The sequence below is a fragment of the Ceratosolen solmsi genome, unplaced genomic scaffold (genome assembly GCF_000503995.2).
Source record: "Ceratosolen solmsi marchali unplaced genomic scaffold, CerSol_1.0 scaffold25, whole genome shotgun sequence".
In the NCBI taxonomy this organism is placed as follows: Eukaryota; Metazoa; Arthropoda; class Insecta; order Hymenoptera; family Agaonidae; genus Ceratosolen; species Ceratosolen solmsi.
Window position 1 is genome coordinate 744,974 of NW_011948444.1, and position 20,277 is coordinate 765,250.

Here is a 20,277-nt window from a genome sequence, read left to right on the forward strand (position 1 = left end):
TATTATTAATTAATTTGTTTTTACGAGTAATGCAAGTGGCAAATAAATCTAGAGAGTATCAACTGTTTTATTCTAGTATGTAATGTGCTTTTATAAAGAGAAAACTATTATTATCTTCGAATAGTGGAATAAGTATTTACGATAAAGCACGGGACCGTGTTATATATTTAAAAAAAAAAAAGTCTTAAAAAAATCCAGAACTCGAATAATTCTATACATATATATATATATCATTTTTTCTCTTTTAATTCTCGACATTGTCTAGACATAAAATTTGTCTTTCTGAATTACACGCATTTAGAACTTCTAAATAAAAGGATTTTATTAATATGAATTAATAATTTCTGTTACTTGAAGAAGTTGAAATATGTTTCACCAATATTCGTAAAATCAGAATGCGAATCTCAGCAGTGTTAACAATATGCTGCCTGCCTGCCCTCAAAATTGAGATGGAAGCACCATTCTTTTTCGTATGTATTAATACTCGCATCGATATTTATATGTGTGGCTTACAATGATTATTTGTTAATACTATTATACGTAAAATTGTCAATTCTTAAAAGTGCACAATGCAGAATATCGGGGTTTTATTATTTTTTTTTCCCTTTTTTCTTTTTTTTTTTCATTTGAAACTAAAATATATTTACGACGACTATTTCATACGAATGCACGATAATGAGTATGTATATTTATTCCAAGTACAAAGGAATGTGCAGACATTCCGGATCTCTTCGATTGTGCTTTGGCTGCATGTATGAGCATTGGGCGATTATGCACTCCATCCCACGAATCCCAGTATACGAAGTCACTAACGTCCAAGCTTAACTCTTCTTCAGGGAAATTTTGTTTTATTATTGATCTACTGGTGCGATACTCTGATGTTGGAGAAATCCATGATAAAGGATTATGATTTTTCTTTCCATTTACATAAATTATTTAATTATTTACAAACAACGTTACGTTTATAAACATTTTGAGCCGATGTTTAATGGCGGACAACAAATTTTTTGATTACATTGATCTTATATCATTATAAGAATTTCAGAGCGTGCGCTTTATTTATGTATATTCAATTTTCATTGACGCGACAATATCGTAATGTGTTGTATAAATTATATCTTGTAATTGAATATGTACATTACATATGCTCACGAAAATACGAAATTAAGTTCTGTTAATTAACACGATTTTATTTAACACAAGAAAACGCTCCGCAATTCCGTTTTAAAAATGTAAACGTATTACTTTACAATATTTAAGGGATAATCTCCGTTGAACATTTTAACGATATGTTAATGTTGATATTTTTAAGACTATAAAGAAAAAGTCTTGAAATTTGTAGGGATAAGCGCGATACGGATTTTATATTATTGAATGTGAATAAATACTTGGCTTGACTTTGCGAATAATTTCTGCTCTTCCATAAACTAATACCAAGCAGTTTCGCAATAAGAAAATAATTTTTATACATTATAGAGGTCGATGAAACATACAAAATACACATGATACTGATATTAAAGATTTTTTGATCTGTGACAATCTCCTTTGCGTTAAGCCACCGTTATCCATCGATATATAAATACTGATATACGGCTGATTAATGCCCCTTATTTAATTTTCTCTTTCAATTTGCATTTTTCCTTTACAAACTATATAAAAATACAAAATACAATGTAAATACAATTGTGGATATTATGGTACTACAAATGTTCCGCTCACTTTTTCCAAGCAATTCGATATTGAATTCGTTCAAATGGCTTAATTTTACTCCCAATAATCCATCATATGCAAACTTCTTTGATTTTATCTTTGTTAAGGAATTGAAGTATAATGATTGATTTTGTCGTTAGAAACGGTATAATCATCGACCGCTAGTCCTATTTATTGTAATCCTCTTTGATATTTTAGAATTTCAATATTAATACAGCATTTCAAGTTGATGCCATTTTATTTCATCAATATTTTAAACAATACTTTAATTAACGTTACTAAATATTTTAATCCTTTTTAGAATTTGAAAATACTTTTTATGCAATTGAAAAATATTTTTACAGATAATTTGGGAATTAGTCAGAAAGGTGAACCGCAATTAATTAATTGCAGAAATGGTTGCTGCTTATTACAATGTTATTTCTTTCGACTATTATTAATATTAATTTCTTAGTTCCCTTATGATTATACTGAGTTTAACAATTTATTTATTAAATTTGCTTATCGATAAATCTATAAACTTAATCTCGACTATCTTCGTAAAAATTGCAAATGCCCTTGCTCGTTCTCTTATAGAACTCTCGAAGGAAAGAATAAAGCTCTTAGTCGAAGTTTTTATCAATACTCTAGTATTATCCAAAAAAATTTCCCTTAAACTCTAATTACCGTCTATCATGGATTAAATCTAAAATATAACATACTCCACGTACATTTAAATTTCTATTACATTAGTATTATACATGTATACGTAGGTGCATGTGTACGCATGCATATGTATATTTATAGAATTTGTGTTGGATGTTTGGATATGTGTATAGCTTTGTAACTTGTCAATTTATTTATGTGTATATATAATTATTGTATCTATAATCAGTATTGTCGTGATAGAAGTCGGTTTACCCATAATTATCGGGCAATTTGAGGAGGCCCAAAAACAATACAAAAAATGATCGTGCAAATTTTCTCCGTTTAATTTTATCTAAATTGTGGTAAAATATTTACTCTTCAAATTAATTTGACAAATATACGCAGTCTAAGTGTAGAATTTTCAGGCCCCATCAATTTCAAAAGTATATTATACTTTTGTATCTCTCGTCTGAACTAATGATATATATAATAGTATTATTATATAATAGAAAATAAAAAATGGCATTGACTTTCGTGATTAAAAGAAAAAGAAATTTTAATATAGTTCTATAGTTTTAATATAGTAATTAAGAAGTTTTAATATGGAAAATAATTACTAATCACGTTTGTCATACTATTAAATTCAATCGTTAGAACAGTCAAATTTAAGAAATTTTATTGAAAATTTAATCGAAAAATGTTTTTCCATTGTCTTATTGTAATGTTCGGAATTGCTTGATATTAATAATTTTAAGGTCCCTGGATAAATTTTATTAACGATATCGCGAAAGTGTTGCTGTTAACGAACATTCGCTTTTTCTCTTTTATCTCCATTTCTTATCACACGTACGCACTTGCACATCCATGCACACACTCACTTCTCTATTTCTCTCTCACTCTCTCTCTCTCTCTCTCTATTTCTCTCTCTCTCTCTCTCTCTCTCTCTCTCTCTCTCTCTCTCTCTATGTTTTTTTCTCTATATATTTTACAAATAATATGAATATTACGCTTTTAGCGTCTCGAACAATTTTAATATTGTATTGTCGTGTGTTTGAAAGAAGGCACGATGCATGGAAGTTCTGCCTCTTTAGCTGTATGTATCGAAAGATTTTCTGAGATCAGACATAAGAAATTAAGTAAACAAACTTTCTTCACGTTCCGAAGATGTAAAATTATACATTAATAATTAGACTTTGTAGGACTCTTATTACCGACCTCCTTATTTCCTATTAAATTCTGTATTATTTTACAAATAGCTCAGAAATTTAAGCCGAATTAAGTCGTTGGTTCATAAAAAGAACGCTCTCGACTATTTGACACTGCGAAAGTAAGTACATAAGTATAAGTGAATTGATGTAATTGATCTTTTAGATGAGAAACGAGATTCTCTATTTTAAACGAACGGCTTCTGCTACGTATCGACACATTGACAAAACATTGGGCAAAGAAATGACGCAAAGAGTCGGGGAAAATTGGCGAGCGTGATGCAAACTGCGTCGTAATTGGATGAATGTAACCAACGGCAAACGGCTAACGGGTTATAATAATATGAATTATTGGCTGTGCATATTTCCTTGAGACGCATGATTACAATTCGGCAAATCACAAGTAGCAGGTCTTGTAGAAAATAAGTGCCACGGTATCCTTCCCGTATATCCTGTATTCTCGCTCGTAATGCACCTTTCCTGGCTCGTACCTCTCGATCTGGCTGCCACCAGCCAAACTCCCCATCAACGTTCTGCTCTGCGTCTCCTCGATTTCCCTCGGCCAGCATCGTCTCTCATCCCCCATTCTCGAACTCTGTTCACGAACCCTTGTCGCCCTCTCGTCGTCAAATACATTTAAATGCTCAGGCCTCCCGGGCTCAAGCTCTGCCGATAAAAGGCCAACTGGTCGCGGATCTCGGCCCAAAATAGCCTCGATCTCCAGATATTTCAGGTCCCGCAGGCTCTTGGGGTACTTGCTGAGCCGTTGCAAATCCTGCGGCAGGAACTGCTCTTCCAAATTAATGGCCCGACCTCGCTTGGGTAGAGTGGCGTAGGATCTCTCGCTAGGCGACGAGGCGGTCGGGTACGACTCCTCAGAATCCCGCTCCCGGTGAAGGCGCTGTTGCGAACGATGTTCGGGAGCGGCTCTTGCGTACCTACGGCAGCGATCTATTCGATTCAGCTCAAGCTCCTCCAAGCTCCTCATGATGTCCTGGCTATAGGCACTGCAGCTCGGCGTTCTACTGGCCAGCTCCTCGTACCTCTCGCCGTGCTCGTAATTCATCCCGTAGGAGTGCAACATGTGCTGGTTCGCCGTTCTCACAGGCTCGGTGTAACGGCGAAACGGAGGCTTCCCGTTGCCGCGCGCCGCTCGTACCGCGGACAGTCGCCAGTCGGCGAATTTTCCACGAACGTTGCGCGTAATGTTGTTGGTCTTCTCGGTGAAGGCGCTACAGTAGTCGGTGAGCCGGCGGCGCCCGTATCTCCGGAAAAAGGGCCCGGGATCCGGAGCCCGGAAGGAAGACGAGGACAGGTACGTGGCGCGCGGGTCGTGCTGGTTCGGATAAGCGCCGCTAGGTAGTGGCTTATTCGTCTTCTCGAGATTCGACAGCCCTCCCGTGAGGGAGGCCTTATACTACCGTGCCTGTGCGTACTCCGGGTTCATTTCGTCGAGCTGCTTACCCTTGGTCTCTGGCACGCAGCAGACGACGAAGCAGAGGCCGCTCACGGCCACGGCCGCGTAGAACCAGAAGGCGCCGTGCAGGCCCAGCGTCTGAAAAAAAAAAACGCGCTTTGCTTTATTTATGGGCGAGGTTATTTATGGGCGGTGGATAGCGCGAGGAGCATCGCCTAGGACTAGAATATACTCGGCTAATTAGATAAAGTGTATGGGATCCTAACTTACATAAAGCGGATCATAAAATTAATTGCGACTTTATACCGAGTTTAAATAGCTTTTATTGCTCGGGCTCGGGCTCGGGCTCGGACTCGAGTCACCTTCCGCATAAACTTCTTCTTAATTCCCGGTTCCCAATTCCCGATAAAAGAACAATAAAGGTACGAGCATTGTTTTATTATGCTTAAAACGAAGCAAAAACGAAGACTTATTATTGCTGCATTTAATTTGGCTTATCTCTAGACAAATAGACTTTGATCGCGTGCGTCTCTCTTTATTCAACACGGAGTCGAATGACTTTATAAAAAGAATTTTAACTATGTTCTGCATTGAGGTTATCAACAAAAAAAAATAATAAAAAAATTAATAAAAAAGAACAATAAACAAACTCAGTTATTTAATTAATTATACGATTGAAAATAATTAAATGAAGGAAGAAAAAAATTCATGGATAAAGACAAAATCGACTGCTGGCCTTCGGCAATTAATAGACAAATCTCCAGTTCCCACAAGTGCCTATTATTTATCAATTACTTGGCTAGACGTAAATTTTAGACAGACAACTGTGTATCTAGGGGGGGTTATGAAAGTGCAATATTATTAAGTTACGGACTCCTCTCGCACTCTGCTCCTCTGTCTCTACAATTAAACTAATGAGAAAAGTAAACGGCAAAGTGCCGCAATTCGCAAAGAGTGCCACGATGGTATCCTAATACGTTTCCAACATAGACTTCCAACGTATTGTTTTTCTCTCTCGCGTTCCCTTTCTTTTTATCTTATGTCGGGCTCAAGCCGTCCGAGTCATCAAACTCCTATCTCTGCATGTAAGAACGTAATTTGAAAGTAAGGCGGGTGAGTACCGCGTGATTATAATAATACCCAAAGCGCGCAGGGCAAGACTTTGGAATGATCGATTATCATTTTCGAAGATCTTTCGCTTACTGGTAACCGCATAAAACGAATACGATGGCGTTTTTCCGTTTTCAAAATTGCCTCTTGCGCATAAAGAAAACCTCTTGTCTTAAAAATTGTCGAAAACGAGGGTCATTACTTGATTAGTTGCGTTTAAAGCTAACTATTGCTTTTTAAAATTTATACAAAGCGCGGCTTATTACATCTATAGAGAATTCCATTGCAACGAAGGAAAGTGGATAAGCACGAAAAACAAAACAAAACAAAAAACAAACAAAAAAGTGAGCCTTTTAAAATTCTTGAGACACTTAAGGAATTAAGCAGACGGAATGCGAGGCTCTTAAAATGACTGGTGCTACAATATTTATTCGGTAAAATTCTTCTTGAACGTGGCGTAAGGCGTATGACGTTGCCCGGCTATAAGGAAAAAGAAAAGATTGCTCATGACGCTCTACAGTTACTTTACAGATAAAGAACGCAATAAAGTGCGATCATTGGCTGTGGAATGGGGTGGATGGGAGGGGAGAACAAGCGGAGACGACGAGGGCATCCGTCGACATTGCTTTCGCGTCTCTCACCTCCTGAAAGTCCATGTAAAGTTTAATGGCAACGAAAGCGCAGAAGTAGCTGAAACTCGTGCTGATGCTCGAGCCGAGTCCCCGGTACTCGAGGGGGAAGAGCTCGCCGATGAGAAGCCAGGAGATGGGCGAGACGCCCAAGGCCAGGGCCGTTGTAAAGACGAGGACGCAGAAGAGGGGAATCCAATCGTGGTGCCCGGTGACGCTGGCGGCAGCCTCCGCCGCGTACGAAGACGCCGGTAGACTCTGCATCTGGGACATGGAGTTGTAGTAGGCGTAGCTGCCGAAACCAGCGAGAGCCAACGACATGAACACGGTACTGGCGATGAGTAGCGGCAGTCTGCCGACGATGTCGATAAGGAAGCCTGCAACCATGGCTACATTAGTCACTACTCACCGGTTCTCCACGTCCAGGATCGCGCGTATCATCCCTATGCCCAAGCGACACGACAGAGAGAGAGAGAGAGAGAGAGACTCTATCTCTCACTCTCTCTCTTTCTATAATCATTACGCAAACGTACGATTAGGCTTTCTAATCGACAAGTTAACGAACTAATCTTATATATTTTATCGTCGATCATTCATTCACTGAGCGTGATTATTTATGTGTCATTGTCGGGGTCGAGCAGTCATTTTCAATAGCTATAAATTTAAAAAGCAGATTAGTCGTTCAAATCATTAAAAGGTCAACCTGTACTTTTAATTGCCCGCCTCGAGACTTGCAATAAAAAAAAAAATTAAGACTACGAGTTGCATTGCTGCTAGTTGTAGGCATTCAAATTTTCGTCTGTACTCATCATTATAACCATGCAATTAACTATATAACTATATTAGTGTTGTAAGATCGGTACTTTACGATGCAATGTCAACTATTAAAGTTTCGTTAAGATAGTTGTGGGAACTGATAAGAAAGATGGGGGGGGGGCACTTAAAATTTCTGTATACCTGACAAAAGCGATGCTAAAAGCTGGACAAATCCAATGGCAATCGTGGCCCCGTGAGGATTCGTGCCGCCCAAAGTCTGCCGGAAGATGTTGACGGCGTAGTAGTTAAAAGCATTCGCCCCGGAGAATCTTTGAAAGAACATGAGACCGCAGGTTATACCGATTGGCTTGTACAACCGTGGCGCTAACATACTGCTCTTGAAAGTCAGCTCGTACTGTTTGGCTCGCGAGGCCAAAATGTTAGTTTTTATGACCTGGAAAAGAAGGTAAAGAGGAAAAATGTCAAGATGCAATATCGGCTCGTGTTGATCTTTCCGAACTCAATGAAGTGCCTACTTTTACTCAAATTCAATTTATGCGCTTTAAATCTGTTTCTTTTCTTGTCTCTTCTGGGTTTTTTTTTGCATTTCATTTATTTATAAATTCATTGGTTTGCGTAGAAAGTGTCGGTGTGCATATATTTTTTTTTTTTTTTTTATCATATCATTACTTTTACATTCGCAATTTTAACGAAGCACTGCATTAATTTATTTGCAAGACTTTAATAGGTTTTGGAGCATATGACCGGGACTTAAACGCAATAATAAACGGCAATTGAAAGAAGCAGTTTCCGATGAGGAGACAAAAGAGCGATCAGAGCAAATACGATGAGAGCAAAACTTGCGAGAGGGAGGCGAGATAAGCAAGTTCGCATAGGAAACACAGCGAACGCAATTAGTAAGGTTTAATGTCAGACGGACGGTGACAGTCGTACCTGGAGCTCGTGTCTAATGTCAACGTGGGATCCACGCAACCATTGAAGACTGCTGGCCGCTTCCTCGTCCTTGCCATTGAGGACGAGATAAGAGGGCGTTTGAAAAGCATCGAGGGTGCTATGGCGACGAGAAGGGCGCTTTGGCGCCAGTTCAAGTACGAGCCCGCTATGTAGGACAGGAGCACACCCACGTGACCCAGTACCTTCAACATCGCCGACAGGCAGCCGCGAATCCCCGGCAACGAGATCTCCGAGATATAGACCTGCCGGGAGAGAGAATCGATGATGAGAATGCGCCAACGCTGGCAACTTCTTACCTTTGACGGTCTCTACCAATTTGGAGGCTGCGGCGACCAATCACAACCTCCTACCTTCTTCTCAGTTTCCAAACGAGAGAGAGAGAGAGAGAGAGAGAGAGAGAAAGAGAAAGAGAGACAGAGAGTACCCTCCAAAGTTCCAACTTACCGTAACAAGTATTGAGCTACTACTATATCAATCGTCGGCGCGTCTTCATCATAGATTCATCGAACATGAACATGTTCACGGGTCGAAACAATGATTTACCTGAGCGACCATCGTAATGACGGAGCAGCAGAGGCCCCCAATGAAGCTCGTGGTGTAGATGAGCTCGAGGCAGGGCGCGACGCCGGTGAGGACCCAGGCTGCGGCCAGGGGCAGGGAGGTCAGTCGGAGGGCCAGCCGGCGGCCCTTCCGCATTATCCAGTCACCGATCATGGCGCCGAACCAAGCGCCCAGCATCGACAACGAGGCTACCCACGAGGCTTCCTGCAGCGTTACCGAGAAGGCCGTCCTACAAGGCACATACAAACAAACCTTAATCGTCCTATACCCTTCATCCATAGTTCTCGTAGCGTTTTTTGTGTTTTTTGTTTTTTGTTTTTTTTTCCACGGCTCGTAAATCACCATTTCAGCAATTTTTGCCCTTTGTCTTGTGGCGCACTCTTTTCCATTCAGCTTAAGAGAGGGAGGGGAGGGGAGGGGGCTGCATTTGAGGATAGTTTTGCGCCCCACCCTATAGGATAATTAACGTTCCAATGAAAGGTATATACGTTAATTTGTAGGCGCCATTGTCTGGATGATATTTTGATGAAACTTACCAAGTGCCGTTGTTGTTAGATTGATAGAGATTCGGTGGTTGATTATCTAATATGGAGTCGAGAGCCGGCGATGTGTAACCCTTAGCCAAACCCGACGACAACGTTCCCATGGACAGAGCCAAGGTCGCCAGGACCTGAAATTATATTATAGTTATATATCGACACATATATCGACCACTAAGTGATTTACCAACAATTAACCTGAGGGAGATTAAACTCACTATATCTAATATTTTTCTACGCTAGATATTTATAAAACTCAAATTGAACTTGATATCTACGATCGAGAGTGAAGCAACGATTATTAAATCTATTAAATATCTGCTTGAAAAATAATTAAAAGGATTGCGGGCTTTTGTGAATGAAATACTGATTTATTATTTAGTTTCGAGAATAATATCTGTACGGACGATAAGCTCATATGTCGCTTTCATAACTGTACGTTTACGTAAGAATTAAACGTAAATCAATTATGTTTATGAGCTAGCGGCGATTGGTATTTAGTGGTACTAACGTATAAATATAATAAATTTTATAACATCTTACAACTATGTGTGATAAGCTAACTCTTAAATTGTATCTGGCGGATTTGTGCGCGAATTAAAAGCTTTTTGCATTCTAATGAAGCTTACCTTCATCCCGGACAATACTTAAGATAATTAATGAAATACGCGTTTCTTACTGACAGTCTGTTTACTGGCTACATATTTCGCGACATAATCTCATTAGGATTGGCAATTTAATCAAAGTTAATTGAAATAATTTATTTCGCAATTACGCTTGTCGATATAGTGTCGTGCATATATCACATTTGAGCCAATAATGTAAATATATATTGTAAAAAATATTAATCCAGAATGAATCAGAGGATGAATTAGTTTTATGGCAATCATTAAATTGACAACCCATACATCCAACGCTCCGGTATTTTTTTCCTTCATTTTTTTATTTTTATACCAGTCTCGCCGATATTTGTTATCAGCAGCCTCCAATCACGCAGTACCGTTCGTTTCGAACGACGTTAAACGTAAAAACATATTAAATAAATGTGTAAATAAAAAGGCGCTTCAACTGTGCGATTGACACTTGTAATTTTAAGATAGATATTCGCGAGTCGAATATGCGAACGAATGCATATTGATTTTAGGCGCACGACACGTAAAATTGTATTTTTTTATTTAACGTCTCACTCGCGTCTACGTGTTTACTGAATCTAAATATTGGCTTTCTCTCGCACTTTTTTAAATTAAAATGCATAATAATAAATAATCGTGCAATTTACTCGCACAAAATATTAAATGAAAATCTTGTTGCTTTCAAAGTTAAGTGGATTTGAAATTCAATGGCTAAAGTTTTGCTATTTCTTGGTGTAAGAAGAGAAAAAAAACCAAAAACAAAAAACAAAAAGTATTTTAATTATTCTTTATTATGTTACTCATTGTAATATTTAGATTGAATCGAAGTGATGATTAATTAAACACGTTTTACGAATTTAAATGCATAAATTAACGACATTTGTTGCCAATAACTATATGTCACGTACAATAGACGAAAATTTTTATTTAAAATAACGTTACGTGCTAGAAATGTAAATCTTAACGATTAGTACTTCATAAAAATGTTAAATAACGTGTTTTATTTGTATTGTTAAGACAAATCCGACCAGTTAAGCATTTCTTATTTATCATTGATAATCATATATTGTTTACAGAGAAATTCATTGTCTATTCGAAGATTTAAATAAAATTATATAGGATTAATCAGCATTTGCAAACGCGTAAAATATTATACAGTCGATGCTATATTAATATGAAAGCTTGTCTCGCGCATGTAATCGGTACAATAAATACTATCGATAATTTACAAACGACTAAATAACTTTATTATGAATTATTAATAACGTTAAAAAAACGAAATATTGTTTTTTCATATTTATATTAGAGTATGTTACAATTTACGCTATCGACTACTGAAGTTTACATTACCGTAAAGTGACTGATAAAATATTATTATAAATTATATAAATTTAGTTAGTTGAACATTAGTAAAATATTTTGTCTTTTAAGCATTAACTTTGCTTCAATGTTTCGTATACTTGATATAGATATATATATATATATATATATATATATATTTATAACGATCAAACAATATAAAATAATGTAATAGTACAATATTTTTATACAATTAAATATGGCTATGAAATTATATACGTAAATTAATTTTTTTTATTTAGCTCTGATAATAATATAATACCAAATAAAAAAGATTAATTACATTGCGGGAGGCAATGTATCATAATATTATTTATAATGAAATTATAAATAACACGCTTTTTTCTATGAATCCCATTATCCATTTTGCGCCTGCGCGCACGTATGCACACACTATCACACACACACACACACACACACACACACACACACACACACAAAATTGTCTATCTGTCCATGTTATTCTCTGCCTCTGTTTGTTTGTCTGCCTGTCTTGGTTCGCGTTCCTCTCATTGGTCCCACAGGTTTTGTGGCATTTGCACGTGAGCAAATTGCAAGCCGCAAATTGAAAGTCAAGCCGAGCCCAGCGTTGGCCGGGAATACTAATTTTGGCCGTAAACGAATCCCTTCTCCATTCTTAGTTACATGCGCGTTCTACCGTGCATAAACGGTCCACTCATCCCCATTGTACAATTTAGATATCCTTGTGACAATAGAAGTTGCCGCATTTTTCGTTGTAAGTCCTTAAGCATTTAACGCGCAGGAATGTTTCAGCGTATTTTAAAGTTATAGCTGATTTATTTATGTATAAGTATGCATCGACGATGAATTTCATATGATCGAAATTATCGCTCCTTACATTCCCATTTTTGTTTTATTGATACAAATGCAGTCCGAGAAAAATAATTGGCATTACTTGTTCTTTTATAAGGCGTAGAATATTGCATAAAAAATATGTTTCAACTTTCAACAAAATGGTTAATTCGATTTTAAATTTCATAAATATTTTATGAAAGCAGTAATTAGGCACATTTCATTCTGGCTAGTACAACGCAATATGAAAAAGAACCAAATTTTGTTATTGAAAGTATATGAATAATGTTACACTCGGTGGATGTAAGTTTCGTTTAATTATAAATAAAATTTTTGTCATTTGTCGCTGAGTTTTCAGTGATAGGAATTCAATTGTTTATAACTTTATAATACCGATCAAGATACAATTGGAAATTTTCTTTCTTAACGTAAATATAATTTTGTGCAAATATCAATCAAATTACACCGAAATGTCAATAAAAATTTATGATACGCGATTGCAATGCATGAAAAAATAAAAAAATTTTAAATTAAAGTTATATTATTTTTTATTTATCAAACATAGAATAGTTTATAAAATAGTTGTCTGCCGAATTTCGAAATTGAAAATCGACGAGGTTTTAATTTTCATTTTTCACTAATATTAGTAGCTATATCGATTTAATGGATTTCGTCATGTCAAAGTTAGAGTCATTAAATTATATAGGCGGTACTATTCAAAGAGTTCTATCTAGTTTCCAGCCTGCGAATTACAAACTTTATGTGCAGATTGGATAGTTCTCCAATCAATGTTCATAAATCAGCTAAAAAGTAATAGGGGCTTAGATTATACTAAGCCATTTATAAACAATCCTATTAAACAAATAATATTCACGTTCCTTTTCATATCTTCCATCGCAATGTGTGAATACAAATAAAAACATATTTCTAAATAATACAATAATTACTCGGATTTATCGGACCGAAGAGTTAAAAAGAGTTCAAAATTAAAAACTTCAGAAAACGTCTTTACGTAAACGTCTAATCAATAGTAAAATAATTTTCAATCGCAAGACATATTATGCTGAAAATTTTGCAATAGACAATTTGATTTGATAAATTGATGCGCAATAATTAGCACTGAAATAAAATAATTCGTATAGTTGAATAATATTCTTGGAAAAGATGGACTTTTGGCTTAATTGTAAAAAAGGGGCGACGAAAAAGTGGTTAATATTAAGGCCGAAACTTAACCGAAAGTCATTAGTTCAAAAGTAGTTCGGCTCCGAGCGAAAATTCTTTTTAAAATATGAACCAATAGTACGTACCCGCTCCCGCCAATGGCTAAATCATAGTCGTGAAAACACTCGCGTGCAAAAGAATCTCGGCTCCTGCTCCCACCCCACCCCATATCTTTCACGCGCTCTCACTCTCGCAACCTCTCCACCCTCACCCCCTGCATTATTTAACCAAACCGTTCATTATAGCCGATGTCTTCATTTTAGAGCACGCGGGCGGTCCAAGACGAGGCGAGAAGATAGGCATGACGGAGGGACAGTGCGAAGAAAGTTCGGTACGATTAACGAACAGTCAAGCTCGACCAGTCGATATTTGCTTTAAAAAAAAAAAAAAAAAAAAAAAAAAAAAAAATATTACACGACTTTCATTGAATAATTAAAACTTGAAAAAAAAATAAATAAAAAATTAATTAAAAGTCGTCGCGAAAATTTCAATCTTTTCATAATCAATTTATCGAGGTTTCAACAACATATAACAATGGATTAATGTACTTTTCCAGAGCTCGATCACATATTAACATAATAGCCATATTCGGAGACGTTAGCCATTCGATAGTTTACCAAGTTAGATGTATATATATATATATATATATATTATTTTCCTATTCGCAGTAACAATTGGTAATCTCTATTGTCCGACCTCAAAAATTGTCTGGTTAAGCGTGAATATATGCGGCGATAGCCGCAACTCGTCGCAACTCGTCGAGTCCCGTGACTCTCAACGGTTATTATTTTTGTGAAAGGCGGAATGATCCGCGGGATGCGCGCATCCACGGTTTTTTAATCGATGAAAGCTCCGCGCGACCGAGCCGAGCTTTCCTCGAATAACGAGAGGTGCGCCCGGGCGTCGGTGACCCCGAACAAGCCCGAGTTTTTATTCCAACACTTACCTGCGACATGTGCTGCGGTCTCGTCGCCGTCGACGCCATGTGTACTACTGTAGTTCTCGGAACTTTAAAGTTGTCCTCGGCCTCGTCCGGTACCGTTGTCACCTGCAAAATTAATCATGCAGCACTCGGTTAAAGCCATCGATGAACTGCGATGTCGGGGATAATCGCTTCAACGTAACGATGCATAATGCACCTAAAGACTCAGAAATATACGTATTTATCCGAGAGTTGTCGCGCTGGATAATCTCGTCTCGCCTTTTCGGCCATTGTTCGCTTCTTTGCGACCTCGTCGCGCAATGGCATTTTGGCGACATTATCCCATTGCGTAATTATTATAATGTGTCATTGAGCATTCAAAAAATATTGACATTCCTATAATGTTTATGATCGAATGTATATGCAATTTTGTTGGAGAAGCTTAAGGTGAAGTTTCGATGATTGGGAGATGTAGCTTGTAACTTCAATACATTCATGGCCGCAGAGATCGTAAAGTTATAAAATAAAATATTAAAGGTATCGCCGACAGACGAAATAAGTCGTTTCTTATAACTTGTCAATAATATAATAAAACCAAATAAAAACAATGTAGGATTGTCATAGATCGAACTACGATTTATAATTAATATAGAACTATCTATGGAGTTTGGAAGATAGAATGACTTCCGAATGTAAGACGAGGAAATCTCTCCAATATTCTCGGTCATCGATTAAAAAAAGGTCATCAGCTACCGACTCGAAGAAATGTGGATCATCGGTATTCTCAAACTAATTCTGATCTAAGGAAGTGGGTGTAGTACAAATACATTGTAAATTTAATAATCATGTATGAATGACTTTATCGAGAAATTCTCTATATGAGAATCTTGTGAACAATATTTGCAAAAAATTGATTTATATTTGCATTCCGTTTTTTATTTAATAAATAACGCCTCTCTTTTCATTTTTTTTAAATATCTTTAAATTCAAAAAGTGAAGGACGTACTAAGTGAGAAGGATTGACTGTCAATACTCGGTGAAACTTTTTTTTTTTTGTTTGTTTAAAAATTTCCAAAACATTACAATACACTTAAAATATGTAGATAAAAATATTAACGTCTAAGTCATAAATGTTTCGATCTTTATAACATTTATGATAATTTCATAAAGAACAGCAGCATATAAAGAGATGTAATTTATTATCGATTTCTGAAACTTTGAATTATTAAAATATCTGTTTGAACTGCTTAAATTTAATTGGTCATAATTATATATTTTCAAAGATAATCATGTGGATCGCTGCGTTAATCATCATTACGATATCCGTTTTTTAATTAAAAATCCTTTAATGGACTTAAAAGTCCATCAACTCGAAAAGCCTTTCATTTTCTGTTATACCACGGCACCGCTTGGATGGCAATGTTGCCTACGAACCCCAATCTATGCTTATGTAACCTTGTATTTTAACAAAAATAAACGCAAGTTTAAAAAAATTAGTAGTATGCTCTAAATGAAAATCGATCATCTTCAATAATGTTGTCTTCGGCTTGCTTTAAGGGCATTACCAATTATTTTCGTGTGAAAGCATCGACGGCCAAGATCCGAACAATTGTAACAATTTTTTCGTCGCAAAATCGGCACGGAACGAACAATGGTGCTCGTACTAAACATTTCAAAACAAACGTTGCCGAGTCTCATTTCACGCTATCAGCCGATTTTAACGAGTGTTCGTCATTATTCAACGACCATCATTAATTCAAGTATGAACTTTAACTCGTAAGCTGTCGCACAAATTTTTCTCTCTCCTGTCACACTACACACTTTAATTGAACGATAATCCCTGTGTGAGATCGAGCGAGCGACAAATAAATACGGATTAAATGGAAAATCAATGTTTGTATCTGGATTCACTTTATTTCTGTGGTTAACAATTTTAGTTGCAAATTGATTCCCTCAATATTTGAAAATAGTTGAAAATAGGGAAATATTTGCAGGAAAATATCTATCTATATATATATCTATGTTTGTGTTCAAATATTATATCGTAAATGTGCAGCTTAACATTGCATTCACAGTTGTGTTTTAATATAATTCGAGCTGTTATTTTTCACATTTTTAAGTAAACTTTCATACATGAGATGCCATGCAAATACATTGAATGACATTACTACTTGTTTATCAAGTTATTCTACATATTAAAACTTCCAAAATAAAAATAAATTATTTTAAATGTATTCGAGTGAGTGTGTAGATCGAAGAAGACAAAATATTCAAAAGAAAAAATACTACAACTTTTTTTTTTGTTTTTTTTTTTTATAATACATTTATCTTATAAATATGTCAAGCATTGGATTGAAATAATCATTGGCTAGATTTAACGATCACGCGGCAGATCAACGGCATATAATGAAAATAATTTTAAGTGAAGTATTGACAATAATTAATATTTTAAGACTTCGATTATTTGTCAATTTATGGTCTTATGTTGCAAATACCAATGTTACACGTATATGCAAAATATATTACGTTAAAATCTTTGGAGATAAAGCTTTAAGAAATTAAATTTATTATCTAGTATTTAATATACTACCCTAGGTATTAAAAATATTTTATGCTTAAACTAATTTATTAAAAGATTTTATGAAAAAAAAGAAAAGAAAAGGAAAATTTTTTTTTTCATAAAGATTACAGCTATTATCTCTATATGTACATTAATTTTTTTCAAGTGCTGTTCTAACAATCAATCAGAAAAAAGGCTTTAAGTAATAAATGACATGTTCACGAGAGAGTTAAATTTACAAAAATATTCAATTTGATTTAGTTTCTCTTTTCATCTTTATAATAATCTGTGAAAATCCAATATTCATAAAATCATAATTTAGTTTACCGTTAGCCAAAGTAATGCAATATAATAACTTACAATATGGTAATGAATTTCTTATTCAAGGATAAAATCTTTCGAATATTTAAAAATTTGCAATTTATTCGATAAAATTGAATAGTATTATAATTAATTAAATGAAAATATACCAGTGGAATTATTGGTAAATTGACTGGTAACTGGTAACCGCTTACTCCATAAGTAAATACGTCAAACACAATGTTATACGGAAGCTTATGTTTCATTAATAATTTTTCAACATTTTAAAAATTCATTCTATAAAATAAAATATTATTATTAAACTGTTTTGCAATATCTGTGTAATAAAATTATTAATTATAAGTTATACATTGTTTAAGTGAACAACTAATGATAATACGTATATGGCGATTATTTATTGTAATAAAATAATTATGTATTATATTATCGTATCCCAATAGCTTACGAAAAATTAATTAGTTTTTGCTATCTACAAATTTTAAAATATAAATACATAAATTAAGTATAAAAAAGCATAAATAAAAATGTTGAAGATCTTATTCTTCACTTATTCCTCTACAATTATATTTAATTGGATAAAATTAATGATAAAAGGCATTTGCGAGTATAGAAAAACGTATTAGATTTCTAGACACTCGCTGATCATTGATAAAAAATTTATAAATAGCGATAGATAATTTAGTTTTACCATTGAGAGTCAATATTATCATGCGTTTGTAGAAATTAATGCTGAAGTGATGGAGAAAAGTAATTGCAAAAGTGTTTCGCGACGATAAATTAGTGTTAGACATTGTCTGATAATAGGATTCTTGCGCGATTTTAGTTATTGAAGGTAATAGCATATCAATTAATCGTCTATCTTCATGGTTCACGTATACGAATATCTGTTACTAGAGATTAAATTGAATTACAGTTAGGGTTGCAGTTATGAATATGTAATTTTATATATAGCAAAAGTTCCGTATAAATTAGCGTTCATCTCTCTCTCTCTCTCTCTCTCTCTCTCTCTCTCTCTCTCTGCTTTCATTATAACTTTCTCCATGCGCGTGATAATCGATTACAATTGCAATAAAATAAATGTTAAATATAAATTAATTTGGAAACGCAATTGCATTATTATTTAAATTATACGAGGCTATTAATGAGACGCATAAGAATTGATATTATGGTGCTCTTTCATGGATGCCTATAGTCCATAATTTCATAACTTATTATCTATTGATATATGTATGAAAATAAATGATCCCAAAGTATTTAGTAATTATCTCCCTAGTATTTACAGTACAATACATCAGACACCATCACCTCAACAGATTTATTAAAAACAAAAAAAGAAACATATCGGAAGCATATAAAAAAGAAGCATAAGAAAATATCGGGCTATCCTTGTCTTAGTTTTGAATCGTCATCTGTTCTTCTAATGAATTTGTTTAAGATACACATACCATTTCTTAATATCTTAATTTAACGTTTTATTTCGACCTGAAAATTGTAAGAAATGTAAAATATTTGATAATGTGAAAAATAAAAATAAATCAAGAATATTTGAAATTTTATTAAAACATTTTACGAATGAATAAGCTATGAAATAAGTAAAATTTCAATATTGTCAAATTTGTAATCTTTACTGGATATGATTGCATAAAATTTATTCCACTCAAAACTTTAATGGCTTAAGTATTTTGTAAGTATCCAACAGGTATTTTAGTAATATTGGCGTGAAATAACCTTTCAGCTAAAACGCATAAGACAATATGCGAAAAATCAGAATAATTTTAAACTTAAAAAAAAAATAAAAGATAATCTTAAACATCATATTTTTAAACTGTTTATACTTTCCAAAGGGAAAAGTCATTACTCTATGCTAAAGGAGAAAGAAAATAAAAATTTTTGTTTAAGCCATGGTCATGATAAAATTAAAATTTTGCAATAGCTCACCAGTTTTATTATGCTAAATATTTTTATCTGCGTACAGTTTCCAGGCTCTTGCTATAATTAAAAAATTCTCATTATTGTAAAGATTAATTCATCATTCTGAATTCGATATTATAAAATTACGCTTCCTACGAATCTCCAACGATATTACAGCTAATAAGCGAGTGTAAAAAAAAAATAACAACAACAAAATTCTCCCGTAAATTATTGAAATTGTTTGGTCATTATTCCCCCATTATCATCAATGAATTCACTCTTAAATAATTAATGATAAAATGTAGGTCTTATAAACGCAAAGGAGACAGAATCCCAATACGCTGTTCTCTCTCATCTACCCACAAGTCACATTCACGCGTGGCACCCAATAAAGCGCATATAAGATTTATCGCCGGGTATTTCTTTCTCAGTCTGTGACAGACTGAACAAGCTATAGGTGCCCCATGAGCACCGTCCAACGAAGATTTAATATAAAGAAGTGACACACTATGAGCTAAATAAGCATTGAGCAGACGCTTAGCATTGGCTTTATAGTGACGCTGCCGTTATTGTGGTTGTAGCTGCTACGTCATATCAACCCCTCCCTCCCTCCATCCTATCCCAGATGTACGCCATAGGAAGCGGAACTTAATTAGAGATTTTCGCGATAGTACGTCTGCAGAGTAGCCCTTGATTTGTTTCCTTTCCCTCCATTTCCTCCTGCTATGACCCCCCCCCCTCCACCCAACATCATCTTATGTTAGCGGGCAACGATCCTACTAGTCTTCAAAAATATCTCCCAGATATTATTTTCTCTATTTTTCGATATTTTGCCTCTCTCCTTCCCTTCCCTCCTACACACCCTACTTCTTGCCTTTGTCCTTCATCTTAGAGGCGCGAGCATGGGGTATCGAGATACGACATTGAATAGAAATTGAATTGAATCGATCGATCGTCTTCTTTTTACACGTAGCTTGAAATATTGCGCCAAAAACATTGTTCGTCGCAA

At 35.2% G+C, this 20,277-nt stretch overlaps 1 protein-coding gene across 1 annotated transcript in view; it reads right to left on the minus strand.

Annotated features, from left to right (window-relative positions):
• Positions 1-4,948: 4,948 nt before the first annotated feature.
• LOC105366068 (facilitated trehalose transporter Tret1-2 homolog) overlaps positions 4,949-20,277 on the minus strand; it is a 39,541-nt gene continuing 24,212 nt past the window's right edge. Inside the window, 8 exon segments of the mRNA XM_011504382.1 lie at positions 4,949-5,097; positions 6,711-7,075; positions 7,656-7,908; positions 8,409-8,512; positions 8,515-8,671; positions 8,973-9,219; positions 9,527-9,660; positions 14,501-14,602. Coding sequence (XP_011502684.1) covers positions 4,960-5,097; positions 6,711-7,075; positions 7,656-7,908; positions 8,409-8,512; positions 8,515-8,671; positions 8,973-9,219; positions 9,527-9,660; positions 14,501-14,602 — 1,500 coding nt within the window. The 3' untranslated portion in view covers positions 4,949-4,959.